This window comes from Pyrgilauda ruficollis, unplaced genomic scaffold (genome assembly GCF_017590135.1).
Source record: "Pyrgilauda ruficollis isolate IOZ18807 unplaced genomic scaffold, ASM1759013v1 scaffold139, whole genome shotgun sequence".
Taxonomy (NCBI): domain Eukaryota; kingdom Metazoa; phylum Chordata; class Aves; order Passeriformes; family Passeridae; genus Pyrgilauda; species Pyrgilauda ruficollis.
This window is the reverse complement of record NW_024512432.1, coordinates 687,526-702,273: the sequence shown is the minus strand read 5'-3', so window position 1 is coordinate 702,273 and position 14,748 is coordinate 687,526. Positions and strand designations below refer to the sequence as shown.

At 48.9% G+C, this 14,748-nt stretch overlaps 1 protein-coding gene across 9 annotated transcripts in view; it reads right to left on the bottom strand.

The window, feature by feature from the left end:
- SLC4A4 (solute carrier family 4 member 4) overlaps positions 1–14,748 on the bottom strand; it is a 134,970-nt gene that overhangs the window by 26,438 nt on the left and 93,784 nt on the right. For 7 of the 9 annotated variants that reach the window (XM_041459670.1, XM_041459667.1, XM_041459668.1 and 4 more), the window contains 4 exons: positions 13,308–13,403; positions 10,893–10,969; positions 5,329–5,486; positions 1,044–1,131 (listed from right to left, as the gene is read on the bottom strand). In XM_041459670.1, coding sequence (XP_041315604.1) covers positions 1,044–1,131; positions 5,329–5,486; positions 10,893–10,969; positions 13,308–13,403 — 419 coding nt within the window. The remainder of the gene's footprint in view (positions 1–1,043; positions 1,132–5,328; positions 5,487–10,892; positions 10,970–13,307; positions 13,404–14,748) is intronic. The other 2 variants (XM_041459673.1, XM_041459674.1) reach the window with 1 other exon arrangement.

Genomic DNA, 14,748 nt, shown 5'->3' with positions numbered 1-14,748 from the left:
AAGCCCCTTCCTTTGGCTGGATAACAACAGAGATTCTTTCCTTTTAGGCATTTATCTAATTTTAAGCAAACCATCTATTTCTAACTTTTAAAAATGTTAGTAAAGCAATCATCTATATCTTTAGTGCAAAAAAGTTTTCCTCTACATAAGGACTTTCAATTACACTTGGAGAAGATGCTTTGACAAAGCCACCTACTTCAGTCTATCAAACCCAGATTCATTTCCAACCCTGTGACACAGAACTGATGACAGTAGATACTCAAAATCAACATCATAAACTGGTTTTAGTGAAAGGCCTGGTATTAATCACGAAGAACAAATGAGAAAAGGAGGGGCGGGAAAAAAGCATTAATGCTGAATTTTATAGGAATCTTCTGCACTGTGTGGAGAGCAGGTGGATCAGTGCATGTGACAGAAGAGCTGGTGGCAGGAAGGGACTCTGGGGCCGTGGGGAGCAGACCACTGAGTGCCAGAAGGCAGGAGAGCTGGGGCAGCTGAGCTGTGATCAAGGAGCTGTAGGAGAGCGAGCAATGCCAAGAAGCAAAGCTGATGCGAACGAGCCCCGGCACACAGGGCTCCAGGGACGCTGGAAAAGGGAGCTGTAAGGGAATCCTGAAAGCCCAGCTGCTCCTGGTTTACACATCAACACTGCCAGTGCCCGGGACACGGTGCCACACGTGGCACCACGTGGGGGAAACAGGCTGTGGGCAGCACCTGGTATCCCTGGCTGTGGGATACTGGGATGGCAGAACGGGACACAAGGAATCGACTCAACACAACGGACTAAATCCAACCATTAATTCACAGCTGATATGAAAAAGTGATCACTAGCAGGAAAATAAACAATGGCAGACAAACCCCTCCTGGAGTCACGCTTTTCAAAATCACAAAGCCAGAGGCAGTAATTATGTCAACGGATGGAATGAGGAGGTAACGTGGATATTTCAGCTTTAAGTGAATGCTCCTTCCTGTTGAGCAGGCTGGAGGGAAGGACACTGTTGCTTGGGAGAACCACTTCCCACTGGAGATGCCCAGACACCTACCTCATCCGACATCAGCGTGGCAATGGCTCGGCCGATCTCATGATAGGACTTGGCTTTGCCCTTTGGTCCCAGCAGAATGAAGAGAAATCTGACAAAACCAAGAGATTGTTCCCATTTAGGATGCAAAAATCAAGTGCTTATTACTTATACAACACCTGGACAGAAATTTGACCTGGAAAACTGTGGTGCTTGTTAGAGATCTGGAGGCTGCCAGTGGCCTCAAGCTACCTTTGGAGCAGAGCTCCCTGTGGCCCACGAAAACCTGTCCACCTCCATGGGGATCTGTTTCACAGAATCACAGAACAGTTTGTGTTGGAAAGAACCCTAATGGCTATCTACACCTCTACTAGCCAGGTTCCTCCAAGCCCTGTCCAACCTGGCCTTGGACACTTCATTTTTCACATGATCTCTTTGGGCAGCAACGACATCCAAGTCACTGCTGAAGAGTCTGAAAAACACCATGATATGAAACCTTTGGAAGTGCAAACATACAGATGAAATAACCTCACCAGAAGCACCAATCCCCTTCCAAGGGCTGGATTAAATATTATTTTATCTCCTAACTCAAATACGATGAGGTACTAAGTTAAATGGCTTATGAGGAGTATTATATCCAAACAAGTACTTTCTGTTCAAAAGAATCTAGAGTCCTAAAAGAAAAAAGCAGCAATTTAGTAGGACAGGATCCATAAATACATATTGATTGGCATTACTACATAACACCTCTTAATCGAGTCCTTCACGAGGCGTGTGAGTGTTTTACTTGAGGTTCACAGGGAGGTGAGTAAGCCACACACACCCAGGTCATGTCCTCTGCTCTCCTCCCACCTCCTGGAACTTTCCCTGCTTTACCAGTTCTTATAAAATAACACTCAAGAAAAATTGTTCCTCAGCCAAGTCTTTCCAAACTCCAGGATGCAAATTGGCTAAGCATATTAATATTAAAAAAAAGAGGTTAGTAACTTCAGGAGTTGCTGCTTGGCATTCTCCTGGTTTTCCAGGAGACTTCCATAACCCTCTTCTGCAATAATCCCAACCAGCTGGCTCTTTTACAGCACAGAGCAGCAGCACCTGAATGCTCCTGCACTACTAAAACACTCCTGAAAACACAAGACTGTGGCATTTTCCACATTCTTTGTCCTAATTCAGCTCAGAACTGCCTTCAGTGGGTAGAACAAGATCTTTTCACGGGCCAGACAATACAAAGACAAAAACATGAATGCATTTTAGTGGCTGTAGCATTAACATGCAGACAGGACTCCGTTTCTTCATGCCCAATCTTTACTGTATAGGTCATATTTTACAGGATTACCAGAAGGCACTGTGTCAGATCTTATTGGTGGACAATACATTCACACTTAGTTTACTGGTTAGTACATGGTGTTTTGCATGTCTATCAAACTCTGTATTTATAGTTAGTTTACATGTTTTTTCTACTGATTCCCACGAGACTGATTTTACTGTTTATGCAAGTGCTCGTTGTTTTTCACCTCAGAATAAGTTGTTGTGTTAACAAACCTTTCATACCTAAGATTGTTTTTGCATGGGAACTTAGCTGCACTAATTAGAAGAAATGTCAGGCTAGCTATAAATTTAGCAGAGCAGTCCTTTCTAATTCTTCTACCTGTCTACAAGTAGCCTGAACTAGAATATGTGTGCACAGATTTATAATAATTTCATTATGAACATTTACAGCTACAAAAGCCCTCACTCCATGCTGTGCCGTACTCCTCCTCTTCCTCTGCTGAAGGCCACTTGAGAACTCCTCCCTGCTGCACACAACACATGCTGAGTTATCCATTGCCCATTTCTGACACCTACCACTGCTAATAATGCTCCAGGGCAGGGAATGGGAGGTTCCACCAAGCTCAAAGTCTCTCAGAAGCAGTAACAAAATCCAATGTTTCTCTCAATGCTTTGCTAGAGCAGCAACTCCATAAGGGCTGAAGGCACCTGACCAAAGGAATCTCAGCCAAGTCCTGGAGGAAAAGTGCCTTTGCAAGGAAAAGCCTCTGTCGGGAGGCCAGGGAGCAGCAGACTCCTGGATCTGCCCCTCGCTTCCCAAGCACCTTGGGCAAGTTACCTCAGTTCATTTGAGACCTGCAGACACCGGCCTTTCCCAGCCTGCACACCAGACTGTGCAAGTCTGTGCAGCTTATCTCCAAAAAACATCTTCTCCTGGCTCATTGCTCATCTTTCTCCCCATCTCCACTGCATTAAACAGCAGCCTTGAACGCAGGATTGTGCATTGCTCTGATGAAAATACAAAGCCATTCCCAAGCCATGTTGCCAGCTCAGGGCTTCCCCAAATGAGGAGTCCCAAGTACCGTGGGATTAAGTCTGACACAACAACACCAAAGGCCTTAAAGGTTTTTTTAATCTGACCAGTAAAAAGAAAACTCAGGAAAGGCTAGGATATCCCACTGACACAGGGAAGGGTTACATTGGATATTAGGAGGAAATTGTTCCCTGTGAGGGTGCTGAGGCCCTGGCACAGGCTGTCCACAGAAGTTGTGGCTGCGCCTGGATCCCTGGAAGTGTCCAAGACCAGGGTGGACAGGGTCTGGAGCAACCTGGGATAGTGTAAGGCGTCCCTGCCATGGCAGGGGGCTGGAATGGGACGGGCTTTGAGTTCCCTTTCCTTCCAACCCAAACCATTCCCTGCTTCTCTATCTGCAGCTCCTTAAGAGCATGAAAACATTCACCCCAGACATCGGGGCTGGACTAGCCCTGAGCCAAAACCTGCATGTTTAACCCCCTCCTGCCCTACACAAAACCAGCGAGAGAGGCACCCAGGTCACACTGGCAGTGCTGCAGCCCACAGTACCCAACATTGGCTCCCATGGTGTTGGAAACCCCGGGAGGCCGTGCAGCGCCCACCTGGGACCGTGTGGCACCCACAGTTTTCCCAGGGAATCGACAATTGAACCAAATAAAAGGAGAGGACCCACAGGACAGCAGGCTGGACATGCCAGGGGCTCCAGCATCCTGCAGTCTGCGGGCTTTAAGTGCAGGCCCAGGGCAGGAATGCCGGCGGCACCGCAGATGTTCCACCACAGCTCCTCCTGGCCCTCAGGGGATTTCCTTGATTGAATTTCCTAGGATGCAGCCATGGCAAATGGCTCTTCATCACTCATGAAAGCCACCTAATGAGCCTTCCTGCTTTGATTAGGGCCAGCATTTGCTTTGGAGAACAGCAAATGGATAATACTATTTCCTGGGAAAAGTGCCGGCACGGAAGGACATAGTGCCTTGGTTATTGCTACTGAGTCATGAGGCTGTCCAGCAATCCTGGATCTAACTTCCTGGCTCCCACCACCACAGCAAACAACACCTCATCTTACAACTGCTGAAAAGAACTTGGAGACAGCTTTAAAAAACAGTCCGTGGGGTGAGAGTTGGAAGCTGAAGCACTGAAGCACACAGAGGCCAGGGATGTTGAGGAATGAATAACCTGCTACAGAATCAAGGCACATCTGGGTCCCCACACTCCCACCTGAATACCCAGCTGTGGATGTGGCTGTCAGAAAGCACTTGATGGAACTCCAAGAAACACAAGCACTGCTACTAGCACTGAAGAGCAAAGCTAGATGCTCATTTCCCTTTGTTTGGTACACAGAGAGAGGCAAGGATTCCAACAGCCATCTAACTTCCACTCCATACAAGGGCTGTGATGCTGCTGTGAATTCACACAGGGCAGCTTAGACAGGCAGGCATACTCAAGCAGTGACTTCAAATATTTAAGAACACAAGATAGATTGCTATTTCTGAGACTGAGATTAATTTGCAACATGAGTCATGATAAATAAAATATTTCTCTGACATTTTTCCTTGAGCCATTATGCATTACAAAGCAACAAGCCCCAGTAGAATTCTATGTCCAAGTTCACCTGATTTTTTTTTTGCCCCAGGAGGGTCAGAATTGAATTTTCCATTTGATCTGAGCTGAAGAGGAATAACATGTACAGCAAAAATGCGCAGAGGGAATCTGGGATCTGTACAGAAGGGGCAGGAAAAAAGCCCCAGGACATAAATTCAACACTGACAGTGCCTGTTACTGCTGAGCTGTTAAGTCAGTGTGTTTGTGCAATGGTTTACTCATAACCAAATCCAGGACCTGAAGAGGATGAAGCAGCTTCAGTGAGTTTTGTTGCTTTGCACCACCAATCCTGACGGTTCTGCGTGTCACAACACGGAGAACATCTCCTGGCCTGCTGTTTTTCCTTTGCCAGGTGGAAATGCAGGCTCCCTGCGTGGTGCCCTGCCCGGGGCTGGGTTTCCTTACCGTGTGGGAACAGGGACCTCGGTGAGAGCTCCCAGCATGACCGCCTGCTGCAGCCGCACGAAGGCAATGAAGGGGCTCTCCAGGAAATCCACCTCCCCGACCAGCACGTTGGAGGCCTCAGCGTCACGAGGCAACTTCTTCATGAATTTATTCTTCAGCTGCAGCAGTGGAAGAGGAAGGAAAAGAAAATTAAGTCACGTTGGGCGCCTTCTTCTCATCTCTGCACCTCTGTGCAGTAAGCGTGCACCCTGGGTCTGGATCCAGCCACGGAGAAATGCCATCACCAGGGAATGGGAAAAAAACCACAGCAGCAGCCACGGGGTTCTCAAACTCAGCCTCTGCGAGACGCCTTTGTTTGAACTTCAGCGGCGGCAGAATTAATTTGGAATTGAAGGCTTTTGAAAGCCCTGCCCTCAGCTGGTTCCCAATCTGCCCCCTCTGCCTGGGTGATCTCTGGAGATGCTCTGTGTGTGCCTGGCAAAGGGTGAATGGAGAGGGAGGATGTACTGCCAGGAGCAGCAGCGAGAGGGGGGCACTGAACTGGGCTGGAATCCCTAATGAGCTGCAGGAGGTGACTCGAGGAAGGAGGAAAATGGAAAAAGTCTCGAGAAAATACATGAACTGACTGAACAGGAAGAAAACTGTTGGAACTATCCTACCCCTGCACACTTCAATCAGGATTACCACCAGAAGGAACAGTAAATAAGCATCAAGGAGCACCGTGGAGGAAGTCTGGAAAAGCCCTAGCAGCTCCTCCACAGACAGTGTTTGGGAGCATGGCGGTGGCAAAAGAACAATGGGAAGATGGCAAATCCACAACAAACATTTTATTTACCTCACCAGGCTGGCCTTGTGGCTGAACAAGGATCATTCAGGAACACCAGGCTGGTCTGGACACCCAGCCCAAACCCAGGAGATACTCTGAGGCAGAACTGACCTGCAGGCTTTCCTGTGCCCACCCCGCTCCTGAGGCCAAAGGCTCCAGCCCCTTCCCCCTGCCCAGCACAGCAAACCACTGCCACTAATTTTGAAGAGCTGCCATTATTTTGGGTTTTTTTAATCTCCAAATGAGTTTTGCAGCATCACTCACCACTTTCTTAAATCATTTATCAGACAGGTAATGAGTGCAGTCAGCACTTAAAATCCATTCTGAACCATTCCCCAAAGAAGCTTTGGAAAGATCTGACTCCTCAGCAGCATGCAGGAACAAGGAAGAGATGAGGGAACTTCACTTTCCCCTGCCAAATTGCACATCATTCCACCCCAACCACTAATGTTATGTTAAAAGCCACAGGTCTCCAGCACTGCACTTGCAAAAAGGCACAGCAACCTCAGAATCCCAATTTCCTTAAAAGTACTGTAGCACTCGGATCATCAACACCACTCTGGACTGACTGGAAATGAAAGCAGCTCCTAAGTACACACTCCAAAGTAGCACTTAGGGAAGGTTAATTCCCCTGCAGCTTGAACCTGTCTCTGTCTCTCTGTTTTTCTTTATCTGCTCACACACAGGATCACCTTCCCACAGCTTATCCCTTGAACACCTGCCTCCAGGGGAACCTTGCAGACTCCAGGCTGCTCCATCACCCAAGGATGCTCTAGAGGGCCACTGTGGATATGGGGAGAAACCAGACAGGCAAAACTGCTCTCTGCATCAAGAAAAACAACAAAAGTGAAGGAAATTCCGGTTAACTAAACTTTCTGGAAGCTTTTCCTTTCCTCCAGAAGGGTGGCACTGATTGTACTGTAAAAGTCATTTCCACTGGAGCTCCGTGGAGTGGAAGCATGTCACCCAGGCTGACAGACCTCCAAATTGGGAATGTCTGCTTGCAAGTGTGGGGATGAGAGGATGTTCCAACAGGAAAAGCAGCAATCACTCCCACAATCAATCACAGGACTGCATTCCCAAGGATGGGATCCAGCCAGCGCCTCCCTGTCCATGGGTCCCCAGGAAAGGCAGGAGGGCTTCTCTAAACAAGGCCAATTTCTTTTTTAACTTCAGTGCTGGCTTTGGCACAGATCCCCTGTTGACATGGAAACTCTGGGCTGAATACACAGTGTCTACACCACAACAAATAAGAAGGGTTTTGTGCCTGCCTCTGACTGACCGTATTCATTCAGAGCCAGGCTCGTCCCACATCCAAGCCCTCTGGAAACACAGATAACACCAGGTCAGGAAACTCCCCTTATATCAACACACATTCCCTTTCTTTACGCTGTTGCATCAGCTCAGGAATAGCAGGTCCCTGGGAAAACACATTTCCTTTCATGTCCCCTTTATTTCACATGTTGAGCACTGAAGGAGTCCTGGTGGCTCAGCCACTCGGAGCTGCCAAGGACATTCTAACAGAGCACAGCCAAAGGATTTCTTGCAGGAGGAGAGACTGGAGTGGGAACAGCAGAAGGAACTTCCCCAACCTCCTATGGTCTGCTGGCACTATGGCACCAGAGGGGCTGAAAAAATATCTACCTGACTCTTTTCAGTCACTCTCCTTCACACATAAGCTGGAAAAAAAAGAGTTTAAAATGTTTTTTTTGATATTAAGATGTGGCTGCCCCATCCCTGGAAGCGTCCAAGGACAGGCTGGACAGGGGTTGGAGCAGCCTGGTCTAGTGGAAGGTGGTGGAATAGGACGATATTTAAGATCCCAGTCCATTCTGAGATTCTGGGATTCTATGAATACGGTGCTAGTGAAAAATTTGATCCAACAACTTGATGTTCAGGAGCTGGAGGAATTCCCCAGCTGTGAGAGGCCCTGGTTTTATGGACACAGCTCCAGCACCACTGGTGTACCTGGCAACAGAGAGCTGGGAGCCCAGGAGGGCAGGAAGTCCAGATGCTCATTTATTAGCTGCTATACAGAAAAGAAGAATAAATTGTCCCAAAATGCTGCTTGTCTCCCCAGCTGCAAACGCCCAGGGCATTAACTGCAGCCAACACCTCCTAAAACACGACAAATGAAGGCAGATCAAATCCCTTCTCTGCACTGCTACCTCAGGAGCAGTGCTCTGCCAAAGCAAACACAAGGAAAGGGAACACACCTCCTCTTCCCTAACTACCTTTATAAAAAGCCAAGCAAGCCCAAAGCAAGAACATGACAAAAGAGCAAAGCCCCACTCTGTGGGTCCTTGCTGAAGCTGTTTCTCATCACAGTGGTTTGGGGCTTCTGCAGGATCCTGAGCCAGCCTCTTGGCAAGCCCACTGGATCCAGCCACCATTCCCATGGCAGAGAGAGCTGGCTGGTGCAAACTCCCTGATTCAGCAGGCCTGAGGAACACCCCTGAGCCAGGCAGAGCTGTCCCTGGCAGGAGGGATGAATCTGGGAGGATTGATTCTCTGACAGATCACATCTCTGACGTGTGTGTGAAACCTGAACCTTTCAACATCCAGAGAAAAGGAGCAGGAACGCTGCAGATTAGAGGAGTATGCTGGCTATGAATTCCCTAGATTATTAGCTGCACCATTCCAAAGAGCACTAAAGGCTGCAGAACTGAATATTAAGCATGTAGGAAGACAGGAAAAATCACTGAAGGTACAAAAGTTTCTGGTCAAAGCATTTTTTCCTCTGAAACAGAGGCATGCAATCCTCTACCTGTGTAAAACCAGGGATTGATTAAGGATGCAGGAGGGATGCAGGAAGGCAGTCCTGCTCCACACAACTGCTATAAACCGACCTCACCCCTCAGAGCTCTTACACACACAGAGAAATAAATAAAACCTGGGATGTTCTGTGGCTCCAGCAGACTCCCCCCTGCCTGTATGGCCCCACGAACTGTCCAGCTTCCAGATGGGATGCACAAATAACAGCAGCCAATCTCCCTGCTGCCAAGGCAAGTGAACCTGCTCCCTTTGCAGCTCCTGTTGTGGTAACAGGATGGATTATTGCTGTGCCTGCTGTGTGACACGCTGGGTCCTGCTCCAGGAAGCTGCCAGGCACCACCACAATGCCACCAACTCAATCAAGGCAGGACTTCGAGTCGATCAGCCATGAAAACTGAGCTCCAAGGTGATGTCTCAAGGTGCAGGAGGACAAGGCTCCCACTTTGTGCAAAGTTCATCAGCAGGACAAGGGCTAATTAACTGAGAGGATTTTTGGAACTCTACACTTAGCAAGAAACACTTCTCACTACACCAAGAGCCAGGCATTGTGTACACTGGAGGTTAAAAACTTAGCCTGCTCCCAGCTGCATCTATTAACAGATTTCCCTGTTAGGGCTATCAAAACATCTATTTTTATACCCAATTCTCCACAAAAGTCCATTATCTGAGTTTCCAGAGACAGGAGGGGCAGTGGAGACTGTCTGCACTGCTGAGAGCTGCAAAGCTGCAGCAACGCTCAGCCCCAGCTTTGGGCTGGTCTAGCTTTAAAACCACAATTACAATGGGATTAAAAATATAACACAGCAGCTTGTCCAATGACAAAAAGCTATTTAACAATCCTCCTCCTTCCCCAGGTGTGGCTGTGTGTACTAAAGGAAACAGGTATTTTGGAAACACAACCAATACAGTGGTCAGTGCAAAACACGCTGCTCCCCTTCCCTTTCCGTGGAAAGGGCATTTCTTTAGGCAAATATTTATTTATTTTTAAAATATTTACTTAGTCTGAACTCACTATTTTACCTCAATGATGTTGCTGTGTCCCTTTCAGGACACACTTACAGAAGACTGTGACCAGCCATTGTTGAAGGATGGGAGTCATCCCCAACTGGCCAGCCATGCTGTGCTACCCAAACAGTTTTCCAAAGTGACTCTCATTGGCATTCAGAATCACCACGGGACTAGGGAATGCTGGAAGATGCAGACAAAAAACGAGATTCTGCGAAAGAAACAGCCGGGCTTTGAGAATAACCCACTTTTTGAACCCAGACAAAGGTTTTTTGAAACTTGCACAGAGACCTCATTCAGCCACCAGTTTTTCTAAGAGTTGGAATAAACTCACTCCTACCCCTCAGAACCGGCAGCCTTCGGAAAGGACGGAAGCACACACAAAGGCAGCCCGTATGCCACACCGCAAACATTACCCTGGGCTAAGGAAGAGGTCAAGTCCATGGAGATTTGTCACTGGAGGCCAATTTGAACTCCATTACTGATTGCATTTTGGAGCTGCTCTCCCACATCACCTGTCAGCACGGCCACCTTCCTGCTGGGATGTGCAAGGGGAGGTGGTGGCACCTTTGTTCCACCAGCTGCTGCAGTGGGGACACGTTTCCCTGAGTGCTCCTGCTCTACCCCATAGTTCCTGTGAACATTCAGCCCAGGGTGCTCCTCTGCTGACCCCTGTAACCCCTCAGCAGGAAGAGGATCCAAAATCCATCACTCCCAGGGTATTTTACCTCCTTTCCCTTGGGGATCAGCAAGATGCCATCTATGTGGTGTCACTTGCTTCAGACCTTGTAAGAGATGAACCTGCTGTTTGCAAGGGTTGGCGCTTAAAGAGTGGAGGAACCGGTCACAGGACTCAAAAATACTCACTCCTCTTCATTTTCAGGGCTAAGGTCCCTTTCCCCAGCATCCAGCTCCTCTCCAAACTCATCCCCAAGAGAAGGCTGGGCCTGGAGCTCACCTGGTCCTTCTCAGGCTTGTCCGAGATGTCGTTGAGGCTGGTGGAAGTCAGGTTTCGGTGAGCCATGGCCGGGCTGCCTGCAGGAACAACGTCAACACCAGTTAAAGCACCTGCCTGCATCCACTCAGAACACAGAGGCTCAGGCTACAGCCACCCCTTTCCCTGGGAGGCTGATGTGGGGGATTCCAGACCCTGACAAGCTGCTTTCTGTCACTTCATGTGGCACAGGGGGGTTTAAGACACTAACGCTTCGTCACCTCTGACCCACAGCAGTCCAGTGACTCCCAGGACAGCAAAAGAGTCCGAGGACTTTCCGTAATTCCTGCCTGTGGGAGAAAGGCAACGCAGCAGCACACTGCTGGCCAGCTCACCCAGGACAAACTCATCCCTCCTCAGAGTTGGGACCTTCCAGGGTGCAAATCCCAGACACTGCACACAGCAGGCAGAGGGAGGTGGCAGCTGCTGCTCCTTTGAGCAGCCCCTAATGAATGCCTCCCTCACTCCAAGCAAGCTCATTAACTAAGCTCAGGAACCTTAAGCATCTCACTGATTAAAACAACGTGTGTGCCACACTGACGGGCCAGGAGTCACCAATTCCTGACACCAGATTCTCCAGAGAGGCGAAGAAACTCTCCAGAGACACAGCAGAATAATTAAATTTAAAACAACCCAAAACACAAACAAACAACAAACCGATAGTAAACAAAGACTTCTGGGACAGATACAGGATGGGAAATCACAGTGGTCAGTATGAACAGTAAAAATTATCCTGAAATGTTCCCATCCCTTCTCATCATGTTTGCAGGAACATGAAACGCAGCACCAGGAGCTTTTATGCCACAATTTCTGACCATGAACTTCACTGGAAAGAGAGGAAATAGTAAGGGGGAAAAAAATGGCAAGGAGGAATCTCCCAACTGAGGTTGTGTTTTGAGACAAAATTTATTTGGTATTATTATAAGGAATGTCCAAGTTCTCAGTGTTCATCAGCTCCCAGCACAAACAAGCTCAATAATAATCAGCATCAGGAGCAGATAATCAAAGGAGTGGGAATAAAAAACTCCAGACTCCTCAGAGCTGGGTTTTCTTTACAACATACATGGGGATAGATTCAAAGTAGCTGTACCTACTGTGTGTTACTGCCACGTCCAGCAACATCAGCACAGCCAAAGCCAAGCACAATTAGACAAGTCATGTTCTACAAAGGGGGATCCCTCTTCAACTCTTCCTGCTGTTATTTAAAACCCCATTCGGCTGCTATTTTTTCCAGATTACATCACTTGTTTTCTTTGTTTATTAGATTCCCAGCTGACTGTTCCCTGGGATATGATGACCCTTCTCCCAAGAGGAAGAGGCTTTGTGCCTTTCTCTCCCTTTGCTAGCAGGCTCCTTCTCCTGGTGGGGTCAACATAGCCCCACAAACTCAGAGCAGCTCCAAACAAACACGTGGAGTACAAAGTTTTGGCTGCTGAGACCCCTGTGGGGGATTTCTGGCCCACGACACTGATGTTTGCTAACGAAGGATCATTTCCTGACCCAGGCCCAATTCCCATTCCTGTCTCTCTGGCAAAGGTGACCTGAGCCTGTCCATGGCCGTGCTCAGCCAAGGACTCGTGAGGGAAGTACAGTGAGCAGTCCAAACCCCTCCATGCCATTACCTCGTCCTATGAATCAGCTCCACCGTCATCTGGCAAGGGGAATACCCTGGAATTCAGACTCCAGTCACTTGTCATGGTCACCAAAGAACAACTCTGTGCCACCAGTGCCATAAGCTGTGCCTTCCTGGGAGGAGCAGTGTGCTCCTCTGGGATCAGCAAGGCTCCCTGACACAGGGAATCAGACAGGAGCAGTGCCAGAGACCTGTCCAGCTCACCCCAGAGAGATCAAGCTGGCAGACTATTTCTGAGGATAATTTTTATGAAAATTACAATATTTAAGGCCCTTTAACAGCAAAAGGATACTTCAAGAAACAAAAATAAGTGCCAGCAGCCACCTCAGACTACCCTTGGAAGGGGAGCATGCCCTGACCTACCTGCCTCATCCCAGATGAAGGAAAGTAGGAAAACAGAATGAAACAGAGCGATGGAAGGGACAGTGGGGATAACAGGACCAGCCAGAGCAGCACACTCCCCACAGAACACACCCATGCTCTCCCCACAGTTAATGCAGCAGCAAGCATTAGAGCCCGGCTGGTGGCATTCCCTGTCACACTCCTGCTGGCATTCCCTGTCACACTCCTGCTGGCATTCCCTGTCACACTCCTGCTGGCCCAGCCTGCCCTCCTGGTGCCATTCCCTGTCACACTCCTGCTGCCATTCCCTGTCACACTCCTGGTACCATTCCCTGTCACCCTCCTGGTACCATTCCCTGTCACACTCCTGCTGGCCCAGCCCGCCCCAGCGCCCCCGCACTTACTGAGCCATCCCACGCTGGGGCTGCGCTGCACTCCCAGTTCATCGTCCAGCGTGCGCGTGGCCAGGCAGGGCACGGAGCTCTCCAGCGGGCTGCGTGCTTGTGCCGGCAAGCAGGAGACGGGAGCAGCAGCAAAGAGCAGGAAGAGAGCAAAGGGGAGAAGTTAAAAGAAAAGAAAAGAAAATTATGCCAGAAAGAAAGGCTCAAGCAGTGGCACAGGGAAGCCAGGCAGCAGAGAAGGTTTGAGCTGCACGGTGCGGGCACCAAAGCCCACTCATTTAGATCCTGACATCTCCTCCGCAGCTCCGCCTCGCAGAGTTCACTGGGAAGGGCTGGACACAGCTTTCCATCCCTGGTCTCTGAAATTCAGGCATCTTTGAAGCAGATCTCATGGAAGTGAGTGAGCAGCTGCAGTGCTGGTAGCACTGAGCAGTTCCAGGTTGCAGCACCATCAGTAACAACAGGTTTTTCAAATTAAAGATCACATCATGTCCCAGGAGCCAACTTTGAGCATCCTGACCCCATCTGTACACACTCAGGCACACCAATCCAGACTTGGAAATGCTCACCTTAGTCTGCAATGCTTCCAGTGATGCCAATATACACACTGATAGGGGTTTTCCAAGCATTCCTTGGACACCACCTCATTTCTGGTAATGTTCAGCTGATGCCACTGTTCAGCTATAAAGGCACTGAGGTCCCAGTTCATGTGAAAAGCACTGAACTGATTAATGCTGAACCAGAGGAGCCATGGCTGCCCCATCCCTGGAAGTGTCCAAGTGACCAGGCTTGGAGTAACCTGAGCTCGTGGAAGGTGTCCCTTCCAGGCAGGGCCTGGAACAAGATGGTCCTTCAGCTCCCTTCCAACCCAAACTCCTCTAGGGTTCTAAAGTAGAATAAAACCTTTCTCCCCCCACAGCCAGGTACCCTCCTGTCTGTGCCTCAGCTGACACCATGCCAACAGCCTGCTTTTCCCACTCAACTGCTTCCAAACCATGCTGCCAGCACAGTGTGAACAAACAGTGCTCAGGAGGTGTTCAGGCAGCACCCACGCCGTGATGGGACCGTGCCATTATTTATGGTGGTTAAACACACACACTTAAACACATCACAGCTTTCTACAGGCTCTGCCAGCTTGGGTTTAGCAGCATTTCATCATTTCTCACTTGCCAAAGGCTCCCACAGGTGTTAAATTATACAAAATGCTGGCAGGCACGAAGCTCTGAAAGAAAAATCTCAAAATGGAAAGCAAATGTCATCACAGAAGGCTGGTAAATATTGGTCAGTCCTCGGGCACCTGCAGAAGGAATGGGGACCACAGATCCCATGTTATAGCTGTGCCAGCTTGAGAGCTGCTAGCCCAGGTGCCACGTACTGCTCCAGGGGTGCAGGACAAGGGCTGTGCCAGGAAGGGATACAAAGAACTCTTCAAAAGCCACTCAAC